This window comes from Acanthaster planci, linkage group LG02 (assembly GCF_054643075.1).
Source record: "Acanthaster planci isolate LZ-2023a linkage group LG02, COTS_SCS, whole genome shotgun sequence".
Classification (NCBI taxonomy): domain Eukaryota; kingdom Metazoa; phylum Echinodermata; class Asteroidea; order Valvatida; family Acanthasteridae; genus Acanthaster; species Acanthaster planci.
The window spans coordinates 2,534,156-2,547,429 of NC_141778.1; the positions used below are offsets into that span (position 1 = coordinate 2,534,156).

General features: G+C 47.0%; 1 protein-coding gene across 1 annotated transcript in view; it reads right to left on the reverse strand.

Moving 5' to 3' along the window:
• Positions 1-13,274, reverse strand: part of LOC110985773 (uncharacterized) — a 125,770-nt gene that overhangs the window by 23,157 nt on the left and 89,339 nt on the right. Inside the window, exons 80-93 of the mRNA XM_087133596.1 lie at positions 12,500-12,630; positions 12,024-12,189; positions 11,586-11,878; positions 7,711-11,347; positions 7,017-7,349; positions 5,793-6,382; positions 5,217-5,418; positions 3,924-4,634; positions 3,273-3,434; positions 2,820-3,044; positions 2,084-2,248; positions 1,522-1,818; positions 614-923; positions 77-203 (exon numbers count right to left, since the gene is read on the reverse strand). Coding sequence (XP_086989722.1) covers positions 77-203; positions 614-923; positions 1,522-1,818; positions 2,084-2,248; positions 2,820-3,044; positions 3,273-3,434; positions 3,924-4,634; positions 5,217-5,418; positions 5,793-6,382; positions 7,017-7,349; positions 7,711-11,347; positions 11,586-11,878; positions 12,024-12,189; positions 12,500-12,630 — 7,349 coding nt within the window. The remainder of the gene's footprint in view (positions 1-76; positions 204-613; positions 924-1,521; positions 1,819-2,083; positions 2,249-2,819; positions 3,045-3,272; positions 3,435-3,923; positions 4,635-5,216; positions 5,419-5,792; positions 6,383-7,016; positions 7,350-7,710; positions 11,348-11,585; positions 11,879-12,023; positions 12,190-12,499; positions 12,631-13,274) is intronic.

Consider the following 13,274-nt stretch of genomic DNA (forward strand, 5'->3'; position numbering starts at 1 on the left):
TTAATCTGATACAAGAAAATCCAAGCCTTTTCTTTGGCTAATTTGCTGAGCTAAATAATTTCCAACTGCCACCTACATCTTGTTCCGAGATCTCATCTCCTGTGCACGAAACTGGGAAGCTAGCCGAGGCTGAGACTTGGTAACGCCTGTTGGACAGAGAGTAGGCTAGATACCACGTTGCTTCATCCTGAGCGCTTGAAAGTCTGCAATAAAAAATTTTAAGCAACTTTTTTGGACAAGTTGTGTAATATTGCACACTGCATCTGTGGAAAACTGATGTATCTTAATGATCAGTCACTTTTCTGAGAGGGCTTTCAACACAGAGCAATTGTAATCCAAAACACACAAGGTCACTTCACAGGTTTTGGTATAATGGGGGGCCAAGGCCCTTGGCATTGATATGTACTCTATGCAGTGTGCTTTTGTTCACAATGGTAGCTGTGGCTGTGTTGTGTTTCACCCTTGTGAGGTTGTAACAACTTCCAACATTGCCAGTCAAGTGTCATAGGGTCACAGGCGAGATACATATACTTCATGCTTGATTAATCACACAGTGAGTGTGACAAATGGTGTGAGATAGATAAGGGGAGTGTAAACAATAATAAATACATACCGTAGGCTGAAAACGTTCGTGTGATTTCCTGGCTTGAACTTTGTCGGCTGCCCCATATTCTCTCCAGCCACACTCCCCTGAATGAGGGATGACACCTCAAATCGGTTATCTGGACCGATCGCCAGGTATACGTTGTGAAGGTTCTGATTCTCATAGCCAAACCAGGCAATGTAACCTGTTCCATTTATCTCTGGGGCTACGCATTCTAGGATGGGACGGAGGGGTTCTCGGCCTCCTTCACCGTCATCTGGATCGCGGTAGCCACCGTGGCCAGTCATACAGCTGAAGCAATGACCTAGGCCAACGTATCCTGTGAAACGATGAGTAATGATGATAAGAGAAATTCAACCTCCCTTTTGAAGTTGCTCAACACTAAAGAAATGTTAGAGGTAATGTATTCAATGTGTCTGGCAAAGCTGGAGGTTGAGTAGCAAGTTTGGGTTTAGGTCTCATCCAAGTGCAGATGAAAATTTTGAACAAGCCTTTCAGAAAGACCTGGTGTACAATTCTACTATGTTGGTGACTGGCAAGTATCAAGGAAAAAACTGCAACATGAAGAATTTTAGAAAATTAGTTTGGGTTGAAGGGTACTCAAATTTTTCCAGCAGTGCTAAAGATTTTAAAGCATGTCATTTTCATACAGTACAATATTTGACGAGAGGAAACATGTGGAGCATTTGGAATTAGCTCTTCAACAAATAGCTTAGGAATGATGTACATCAATGGACGATCAGCAACAAATTACCTGAATGCTATCTAAAATCGGGACCTATGGAAGGTACATAATGCTTACTTCAACTGTGAACCTTCTGTTAAGAATGTATCACAACTCTCACTTCTGAATAACTAAATAATGCTCCATTTTCCCGCTTGCTGTGATGTAGATTTTTAGTCGTAACTAAGTTTACCTCCAAGACATGACCTGCAATCAGGCAAGGCCCAGCCTTCAATGCACTCGTCACAGCTAGCCCCCGTCCAGTGACCATGCTCCGCATCCGCGTAGCACTCACACTCGCTCCCACCAGGCTCTGTGGCATAGCCGTGAAGGCACAGTATCGCGCAGTTCGTGTTCCAGCCAATGTAGCCCTCTGTACATCGCTGACATTGGTCGCCATCAAAACGTGGGAGGCAGCGTTCGCAGGCCTCGCCGTTAAACCCATGGAAGCACACACACTGCGGTGAGGCTCCCGTTAATGTACAGTTTCCTGTGGTATTGAACCACCCAAAAAATTACTTATTTAACATCAAGAAATATAAAATCTGAAAAAAAAAAGCAGCCCCTCAATTTGTAATGTCAGGTACATTTAGGTTCATGTCTAGGACAAACAAAAGATTCAGTCGGCGATAACTGACTTGTGAAAGAACATACACACGGAAAGAGAAGAAAATTTCAATAATTTCATCATTACTCAATACTTTACAATGACAATCGAGTTTTTATAACTAAATTTATCTTCCGTCCAGCCATACCTCTGTTGTTACATTCAGGTTCTCCCGCGCAGTATATCTCGCTGCAGTCGTCGGAAGTGAATCCAGGATTACACAGACACACTGAGCGGCCGTCCCGTCGGACGCAAGTGCCGTAGTTGCTACAATCTGGCTCACCGGGGCAATCCAGATATTCACAATATTCCCCTGAAAAAAATATCTTGACATTAAAGTAACCTGTGCATTTGCAAGTAGTTCTACGACAATCATTGATATTTATGAAGCCTGTTAACTCAGATCACTGAACTTAAACATGAAAATTGTCATGCTTCCAGGAGAAAGTGCGGCTAAAATAACAACTACCATGAAAAAAAATGACCTGCATTACTATTACAGTGTTTGGTGCACTGGTAGTTCCTAGGAATGTGTATCTCTGATTTACTTAAAGCCACAATAAAAATGAGTCCTTTGTATAGTTCAAGTGCTGTTAGCGGTAAGCACTGTTAATGCTAACTTAGAAGCATTTGCCAGGAATGTTTCCTGAATCCTTCAAAATCGAAAACTGCACAGTAAATAATGCTACATTCATCCCATAGGAGCCACAACTGGGATAACAAGGCCCTTGTAAAAATGAGCAATATTTCACAGTTGATCCTCTATTCAGGAATACTGGGATCGCCAGCCCAATATAAAAACAGCTGTAATGGAGCTGTGGAGTCCTGCCATCATCAAATCAGACACTGAGTTTTCGTAGATCTGGGATGGATGGCGTTTATACCTTTATATCCATCCTGGCACACACAGTGAGTGCCATTACAGCTTCCATGCTCCGAGCACTCCACATTGCAACTGGTACCCGTGTAACAATCATAGCATGCACAGTAGCCGCTGTTAGGTGGTTCCTGTTCACCGTAAGTGCATGGTATCTCGCACTTCTCTCCCATCCAGCCTTGGATGCAATCAACACAGCGTGGTGGGTCATAGTTGTCGCCATCACAGGTTCCTGCATGATGGGTACCAGTATAGCATTAGTTTAACAAACACATGGGAAGAGACAAAATTGGATGGAATTTTTGTCAATTTTTTTTCCATTCTAACTGAGATTAATAATGGTGCAGTGTGCTTTGTAGTAGCCATTCACAAAAAATGTAAAACTTAGTACTATGCAAAACAACCAATGAAATTTTAGGTCTTAGAGGATCATCCAAGTCTACAGCAAAATGTCAATTACCTCTGTTGCTGCAGTCTGGTGTACCGGGACAGTCTGGTACCTCACATCCCAAAGACTTCCAGCCACTCTTGCAGTAGCATTGCTGGTCAAAAACATTGCAGTAGCCATGCCCTGTGCAGTTGGTTCCCACACCAGGGCACCCCTTGTAGGTGCACTGTGGACCTGACCAAAATAGAATAACAGAACAGTGAACAACAATACGCTCAGTTTCAAAATAGTGGAACTTATTGAAGGATGGAGCTCAATTGACACATGACATTGATATGTGTAGAAAAAGATCTTTGACATCTCTCCCAAACTGCTTATTACAAAGTTCTTTTGGTCTGTGATGACTTAGAATGACTGTACGTTATCCGCTACAAATCATCAGACTTTCTTAAATAGAGACGTCCGTGAATGCGCCAAAAGCTTTCAATTTCATACAAATTCCAAGACTGTTTGTGGGATGAGAAAAATTTTGAGTTGATTGAAAATTGACATGTACATGTATGTGCAGTTATGCAACCTTCCTTGAGTTTATGATAGCCTTTGATATTACAACTCTGGAAGCAGTGTCAAAGCTTGTGGAGCTGGGATTTTCTTCTTTTATCCGGACTAATAAAATGAATGCCTGGACAAATTTCAGAAGAGGTAGAGTTTAGGAGAACGTACCCCACCATGCAGAATCACAGATACAGGAGGCATTGGTACATGATCCATGTGTTCCACATTCTCGGTCACACCCAGGCCCTGAGTAGCAGGGATCACAAGCACAGCTCCCGTCTGCTTGCTCGCTGCCGTGAACGCAAGGATATCCACAACTCTCGCCAATCCAAAACGTGTTGCACATGCAGACAGGGATGTCCCCGCTCCCGTCGCAGACGCCATTCCCATTGCAGTCCGGTTCCCCGGGGCAGTCCGGTATGTGGCACCCTGCCCCGATCCAGCCGTCATCACACAGACACTCCAGGGCGACGGTGCAGAGTCCGTGACCAGAGCAGGGCTGACCCTGCCCGTGGCAGCCAGGTATCTCGCAGTGATCCCCCCAGTTCCCTGGATTGTATCCCTGGTCGTCTTCACACTGGCATTTTTCTCCGACGCACGTGCCCTTGCCACTGCACATGCTGTCGCAACTGACACCGTGCCAGCAACCACTGGTACACAGACACACCCCACTGTCCATGGGATACTGGTACCCATGTTCTGGGCCGCAAGGTATCTCGCATGCCTCCCCCATCCAGCCGTCGATGCAATTGCGGCATTCTGGCATGACCAATGATGACGTACCAGTGCAGTTTCCACGATCATTACAGTTGGGTTCTCCAGGGCAGTTGGGAATTTCGCAACCTTCGCCCACCCATCCTTCCCTACAGATGCACTTATCTGAAACAAGAAATATATCCATCATGTTCAAAAGCCACCGTGGGCTTTTCTTGGAAGGACGAGCAAAGAAAACAACGCTTTTAATACTTGAGGCAGGATACCAGTGAAAGACTATCCCAGTATACTGCGTGTTACTACCTCGACTCATGTACCTCGGCTAAATAAGAGCTATTTTAAAAGAGAGGCACGAAGCCGTTAAATCTTTCCTGAGAGACTGACGTTTATTAAAAACACCTCCATATCCATCTGAAAACTGTTACTGAAGGAGGTGAAAATACTTCAAACTTTGGCATCAGAGGAGGTACTTGGTTTGTCTATAGTACTGAACACAAACTGACAAAACGGGGATCTGAAAACCATGAAGAGCCTGAATCCACAACCACAAACCATAAACAAGCAAATGTATACTAATCACACAATACACTGTGACTATTAAACAAACTTGTAAGCAAATCTCCATAACACTGGACATTTTGACATTACTTTGATAATACAAACCTTCTAGCACCAAAATTCTGTACCACATGAGAAGGCTAAAGGAACCATACGATATACGATCTTGTCAAAGGATGCATGGCTTACCAAACAGACAGGTCCCGCGGCCGGAGCAGTCAGTATCAAACAATCCGGGGCAACCGGGCGAGTCACAGAACTCTCCCCTTCCACCCTCAAAACCACAGAAACAGATGCCACCAGTACACTTGCCAATATTTGAGCAGAGAATGTCGCAGTGTGGGCCATGGTAACATGGGTCACACTTGCAGATGCCAGAATAGGGTGGACTCTGTCAAGAGAAGAAAGACTTCTTGATAATTGAAACTTTAGGTATATTGCCATGACCCTGAAGGCTGACCCTCATTTAGACCAAAAGTGTGAGAATTTTAATGAGCAGTATAGAGAGACAGTAAAGAGCAGTTTAAAACAGTCTAGTGATTAGAGAGCTACATGAAGTGTCTAACACACCTGGGAATGGGCAATTGTGGAGGTGTAAAAATCCCCCCTCCTCAAATTTTTCAAACTGCTGTAGAGTTTGGGCATGACCAAGAGCTGTACAGTGGCTTGGACATTTCTAATGGATGCTGGACTAGAAGGGGAGACAGTGAGGGGAAAAGATTGTTGCACTGATGGAAGTGTTTTGACCAAGTGGGTGGGATTTACCTCTTTCCCATTGATGCAAGGCACTTCGCAGGCTGGTCCCATCCAACCCTCAGCACAATTTCGACAGACAGGAACAGGCTCCTCGGGGATGCAATTACCCGTGCCGTTGCAACCAGGCTCGCCGGTGACGCAATCACCTCGTCCGTTGCAATCTGGCGTACCGGGGCAATCCGGCACATGACAGCCAATCCCTGCCCAGCCGTTCATGCAGTAGCACTTCCCTGTTGCCCGGTTGCACTCTCCGTGCCCGGTGCAGTCTTCGCCGTACCCAGGGCAACCCGGTTCAGTGCACGTGTCGCCGCGCCACCCGTCAAAGCCACAGTCGCACACATCTTCAAGGCACGTGTCACTCTGCCCATTGCAGAGCTTGTCACAAGCAAGCCCTGCATAGCAGGGATAGCAAGTGCATTGCCAGGTGCCATTGATCTTTTCTGGTAGGCCGTAGATGCAGCGTAGTTCACAACCATCCCCCATGAACGTGTTGTGACAGTTGGTACAGACTGGATCCTCGCCATCAGGTGGGATAGGGCATTCTCCTCGGCCATTGCAGTCTGGTTCCCCAGGGCAATCCGGTATATGGCATCCAACACCTTGGAATGTTAAAAATGTGGTTTAATTCTAAATTCTGTACAAGATCTTAGTGAATGTATTACAACTGGTTTGGTTGAAACTTGACAAAATATGCATTCACAATTCAAGCGTGTGTATGTTAAACAAAGTGGGGTGCATGTGTTATGTACAAGCTGACAATAACAATACAAGCCTACGGTGGGGGAAAAAATTCTACAATCTACAATCTACAATCCATCAATGGTCAAAGGACTGAAGACGATTAGGATTGAGAACTGTTAGGGTGAGTGCACATAAGAATAACTCAACATTTATCACCATGCAAGTGCCCTTCTGCAGTATTAGAAGATAGGAGCCAGATGTCTGTATAAAACTAGAGGTGCCTAATCACACTTGCTCTGTGTGTGGAATTTGTATTTTTGAATTCTTGTAGGCATGAGTTTACAGGATGCCCCTATTGGCTACTGTTGTGAAGCTAGGTCCAAATATTATGGCTTCACTTGGGAATAGCATGTGTAGCTGTGGAAGCCAGTGTAGCCACTTCCTATAGACATGAGCATTATTCCTTGCCATAGCCATAGCCACTTCAGGCACACCTGAGGGGCTTACACAGTGCCCACACTTTGCTTACACAGACACTAAGGTACAGATTACCTTTCCATCCAGGATCACAGAGGCACTCAAACGTCGCCGTGTTACATGTCCCATGGTTGCTGCAATCCACGCCCAACCCGGGGCATCCGGGGATTTGACATCCATCACCACGGTAACCAGACTCGAAGAAGCACTGACACTGATCGTTCATGCACTCACCACGGCCTGAGCACACTTTGTTGCATCCGATGCCGGTGTAACAGGCCTGGCAAACACAGCCGCGACTGTCACCGTAGTTGTAGCCAAATTCGCAGGGGGTGTCACAGACCTCACCTGCCCAGGCTGGCTCGCATTGGCAACGCCTTGGCGTCTCACCCAGACACTGGCCATGGCCTTCAATGAAGATAAAATAAAACTACATAACAAAAATCAGCTAAAGATGCATCTGACAATAGGCGTAAATGGGATGTGACTCATGACAAAGAAAGTTGGAAGTTGACAGTTACTCCATAACAGTAGCCATATTGTGCCAGTGGGTTGCAAGTTCTGAATGTATCTTGGTTAATTTTCCTTCTTCAAGCACAAGGCTCAGTGATTTGTAGAAAAAGAATTAAAAGATCGCATGAATGAAATTTGCTGGTCACAGAGGTTGCTTGTAGGGCCCTAATACAAAACTTGGCATATCTCTTCCCCCCCAAAAGCTGATAGAGATTGATCTTTATGGAATTTAGAAAGAATTTTGAGCACAATTTACCTGAGCAGCTGGGGATTCCTGGGCAATCTGGAATGCTACAATCAGAGCCAGTCCATCCTGGATAACAAGTGCACTCTTGGGTGACAGCATTACAGGTGCCATGCTGATTGCAAGCTCCGTCAAGACCTGGACAGCCGACCGTCTCGCACTTCTCCCCCAAGAAGGCCTGGCTGGCGTCATTGAAGCACTGACAGCGATGGCCCATCTCATCACACACTCCGTTACCTGAGCACTCGCTGTTGCATCCCACGCCGGTCCAGCATGGCTCACACTCGCAGAAGCCGCTGTCTTTGGGGACTTGGGTCCCATGAGTGCAAGGATCATTGCATTCCGGCCCCATCCAGCCATAGATGCAGTCGGTGCACACCGGCACTTCGCGATCCGTGGAGTTGCAGAATCCCCGACCCGAGCAGTCAGGCTCTCCCGGGCAATCGGGCTGGTCACAGCCATCCCCAGTCCAACCTGGATAGCAGAAGCACACCTGGATAGCACTGTTGCAATCTCCGTGCCCTGTGCAGTCGACACCAACACCTGGACAACCTGGCCTCTGGCACACCTCTTCATGCCAACCAGGATCGCAGACACACTTGTCATCTTGACACTTGCCATGGCCAGTACATTCACTGTTGCATCCTTTCCCAGAGTAGCAGGGATCACAGACACAGATACCGCTATCCATCGGCTGCTGGACACCGTACGTGCATGGCTCATTACAATCAACTCCCATCCAGCCGTGGGTACAGTTGGTGCATTGTGGTGGGTCAAAGGTCTCATTGCAGTAGCCACGCTCAAAACAGTCGGGGCTGCCTGGACAATCAGCTAGCTCACAACCATCTCCGGTCCACCCGTTGCTGCAGGTACACTCGTGAGTCCCACTGTTGCACTCACCTCTACCGCTACAGGGAAGGTTGAAAAGGCCTGGACAACTTGGGACGTCACAGAGCTCGCCACTCCACTCTGGTTCACATTCACAGGCTCCCTCGATGATGGTCCCGTGAAGCGAACATTCAGCATCACAGCCAACTCCAGCCCACCCGGGCTCACACTTACAGAAACCACTGTCCATTGGGAACTGCACACCATTAATGCACGGATCCTCGCAAGCTGGCCCCATCCAACCTTTACTGCAGTTAGTACACAGTGGTGGGTCAAAGGTCTCATTACAGTAACCACGATTGGCACAGTCAGGTACACCAGGACAGTCTGGTATCTCACAACCCAAATCTGTCCATCCTTCTTCACAGACACACTTATGCAAGGAGCTGTCACAATCACCCCGACCAGAACAATCAAGATTGAATTTGCCTGGGCATCCTGGTACATCACAGAGTTCCCCCTTCCAACCTGTGGCATAGTCACATACACAGGCACCGTCAACGATAACTCCATGTTCGGAGCATTCCGAGTCGCAACCAACCCCGCTCCAACCTGCCGAACAGTTGCAATAACCACTGTCCATGGGTGTCTGGACACCATTAACACATGGGTCGTTGCAAGCTGGACCCATCCAGCCGAGAGAGCAGTTCTGGCAGACCGGAGTATCTAGGGAGGCATTGCAAATACCACGTCCAAAGCAATCCGGATCTCCAGGACAGTCGGGGATATGACAGCCCACACCAGTCCATCCTGGATAGCAGGTGCATTCATGGGTTGCGCTGTTGCAGTCTCCATGACCTGTGCAATCTTCTCCATATCCAGGACAGCCTGGAATCTCACAAACCTCACCACGCCAACCTTGGAGCGGATCACACTCACAAGTGGTGTTATCTGAGCTGCAGAAACCATGAGCAGAACATTCCACATTGCAGCCTTTGGCCGTCCAGCAAGTGTCGCACACACAGATGCCGCTATCCATGGGAACCTGGTTGCCATGGAGACATGTCTCATTGCAATCAGCTCCCATCCAGCCTTTGGAGCAATTCTGGCACTGTGGGGGTAGGAGGCTGGCATTGCAGATTCCCCTGTCAAAGCAGTTTGGCTCTCCTGGACAGTCTGGTCGGGCACAGTCATTGCCTGCCCAACCGGGATCACAGTAGCACTGGTGGATGGCAGAGTTGCACACTCCGTGGCCAGAGCAATCAACTTCCTCACCTGGACAACCAGCAACAGTACAGAACTCCCCACGCCAACTCTCCTCGCAATCACAAGTACCATTGCTACTGCACTCGCCATGGTGGTTGCACAGGGAGTGACAGTACTCGCCAATGTAACATGAGTCACACTCACAAATGCCATTTATATTGCATGCACCATTGTCACTGCACATCAAGGAGCAATCTGGGCCATGATGACAAGGGTCACACAGACAATCAGCATGTGGGGTACATTCTCCATTTCCGCTGCACGTGGTGTTCCTGTCGCACTGGTGCTCGCAGTGATAACCGACAAAGCCCGCAGAGCACTCACAACCACCAAACTCGGTGCACACTCCCTGTCCATTGCATGTCGACACGTCATTGCATGGGATTTGGCAATTGCTGCCAACGTATCCATCTTGGCAGTTGCACACTCCTGCATTCAGCACACCGTGCCCACTACACTCATGCCCAGAGACACAAAGTGTCCCAGGCTGGCCTGGGTAGGAGCCGGCCAAACCTCCGGAAGCCGCACGTCTTCCAATGAAAACTGCATGAGGCGAGTTAGGGGAAAAGGTTCTGATTCGCCCACCAGCTCCACCACCACCATAATGGTAATATGTATAATGGCCGGATCGGTATGAATGAGATGTCGCACTACCACCATTAGAAGTCAGGTGACCCCAACCTTCAACAAAGAAGCCGTCAACCCAGAGTGAGCCACCACTGCCACCACCTCCACCTGCTCCTTCATAACGTAGCCCATGAACGTGCACCTGGCCTTCCACTGCTAACAGCCTACTAGATACAATTTCCACACTACCACCCCCTCGACCTCCTCGTCCATGGCTACAACTTCCACCACCGCTGCCAACTTGAGTTGGTAGGCACTGGCTGCCATATACTGCACCTCCAAGGGAACAGGAGTAGGTCCCTGAATGGTAGGAGGAATATGAACCCCCGCCTCTCCCACCGTGACCAGCCCCAGTCCCAGCTCCACATGTCCATCCTGCACCAGGACCACTAGCAGTCTCATACCCTTTCCCATCACCATCAACAACCCCGCTCTTCTCCACCTTCATGTCTCGTGCGAACACAACAAGGCCATCTTGTACTTTAACATACCCTGCGTAGTCTACGTCGAGTGTCTCTGAGAGCACCAGTGTGGCTGCTCCCCTGTTCAGATCCCGCACTCCACTCTCCACAATAGTAAGGGTGCCAGACCTGCGTATTGTTGCAGCACCTAACCAGTAGTGACCTCTCTCATGGCTCCCCAGCGTGCAGTTTGTGCAAGCTGAGTAGCCTGACCGGTACAGCAACAGCTCCCCATCAACGTTGACCCTTTCTAAGCCGTAGAGGGCCCCCTTTGTATGCACAGTCTCAATGACAACAAACTCTGGTGGCAGGATACAGGTTCCGCTCGGCTCTATGAGTAAATTGACCGGGGCCCTTGAGCGCCTCTGCTGGGGTTCAATATGCACAAAGTGATGTAGTCCAATGAAGAGATACCCTGATCTGTCTCCCATCACATGGCCAACCCTCAGAGTGTGCTCTATATTATTCTGCAGAAAGACATCAAATCCTGATTAACCCGCAAAGATTCCAGTGCCCTAAATGGGTATTGCTTTTGGAAACATAAATGTCTCATGTTTATCTCTTAAGGGCTTATTTGAAGAAAATAGTTCTTAATAAAAAACTTAAAGTTTATTGTAAACTTATCAAATTTGAAAACAATTTATTAAAAATGTGTACTGATTTCACATTGCTATGTGTGTTAAAGGAGATCTAACTCAAAAGTACCTGCAACATTGTAAGGCACGCTTTCCTCTTCAGGTTTATCCCGTTGAAATCATACTCCTTATATCCAACCTCATCAAGCACCACTGGGGAGTCACATCCAAAACTCGAGGGGTAGTTTGAATTATCAACCTCCAAAAAGTGTTCAGCGTTATCACCTAGGGTGACGCGTTTATACACGGTGCCAGGCCCGCCATGCACTAAACCCCTTCCACCTAGTGCGTGTATCTGGCCCCGGAACCCAAATTGGTTGGTGAGGTAAACAGCAATGCGGCCTCCACTCCCTCCGCCATTATCTGCAGACAAATAGTTATAAAACTTGTATCAGTTCTGAAAACTTGTTTTCATTGCTTTCTTCTTGAGGACTAACATTCAGCGTGGTTAGGTGACTTCATTCAACTTTCAGAAGAGCTTTGACCTCCTTGAAAAGAAACTACTTACTGTAGTTGGTAGCCGTGTAAGCTGATCCCCCATCACACTGAACAGTACCATGGCCAACCAGATTGGCAGCATCAAGTACCAGGCTTCCTCCACTACCGCCACCACTATGTGAAAGACTTGCCCCCTGCAGACCACTGGCTGTAATCTGACCATTGCAGACAATATCCTGAATGCAAAAAATTTAGAAAGATTTTATGCAAACTTGCATATTTAAAAAAACTTTCTACGAGAACATATGCTTTTTTCAACATTGTCAAAGTGTTTTGTGCCAGTTCATACCCATGCTTTTTAATTTATTAAGCATGCAATTCAGTTTTCAAAATTTCAGCAAGTTGCATGGGTCTGCTTTTGAGAGTGTCTACTTTCTTTACAACAAAACCTATTTTTAACTTCATTTTATATAACTTAACTTCAGATAACAGTAGATGTTGGAACTGTCCTGTTAAAATCAATACAGTTTTTTCCCCTCTAAATACCTTTCCCACTTGGATGTGCAGCCTTCCGCCTCCAGCACCCCCACTTGACCCGCCCCCTCCACTGCCAATATCTTGAGGAGAGTATAAAGAATCGTAGGCTGCTCCACCAGCCTGCCCACCTCCGGTGCCTCCTATTGAAATGAAATTATTACAGGCATCAAATCACGTAGATAGAATGAATGGCGCAAAATAGAATTGATTTGAGATCCAATGTAATTATGAGACAGTTGGCCCAAGTATCACAGGTAGCTAGTAGATGTGTTTAACCCTATTTGGACTGGGCTTTTCAAGAGTATGCTCTCACTATTAGTAATATTAGAAATGACCTGCACGATGAGAAGGAAAACATACAACTTGACAGAAATAGAAAGGTATTTCAACAAGTTTGCATGACACATCAATTTATACACAAGCGTATGGACCCTAAATTGCCATATAACATGAAAATACTTAGCCCGAGTTTTGAAAATTTTGAATCAAAAGCTGTGCAAGACTTCAGAGAAAAAAGGCATGAAACGACCGTATTCACAGGGCAGGGGGGTCTAATTAACTGACCTCCCCTGGTCTGTATAGAGTACCGAAGTGCATATGTCACACGCACAATTATGCGTGTAAAGGGCATTATGGCGAGAACCAGCGTGTGAACCAACACACACGGACTCCATTCATTTACACTGCACTTTCTGGTTCACAGTGACGTCACACTTTGGTGCTCTATAGGGTTAAATTGAAAACCCTGTATTTGAAATTTATAATGTCCTCTGCACATAACTGA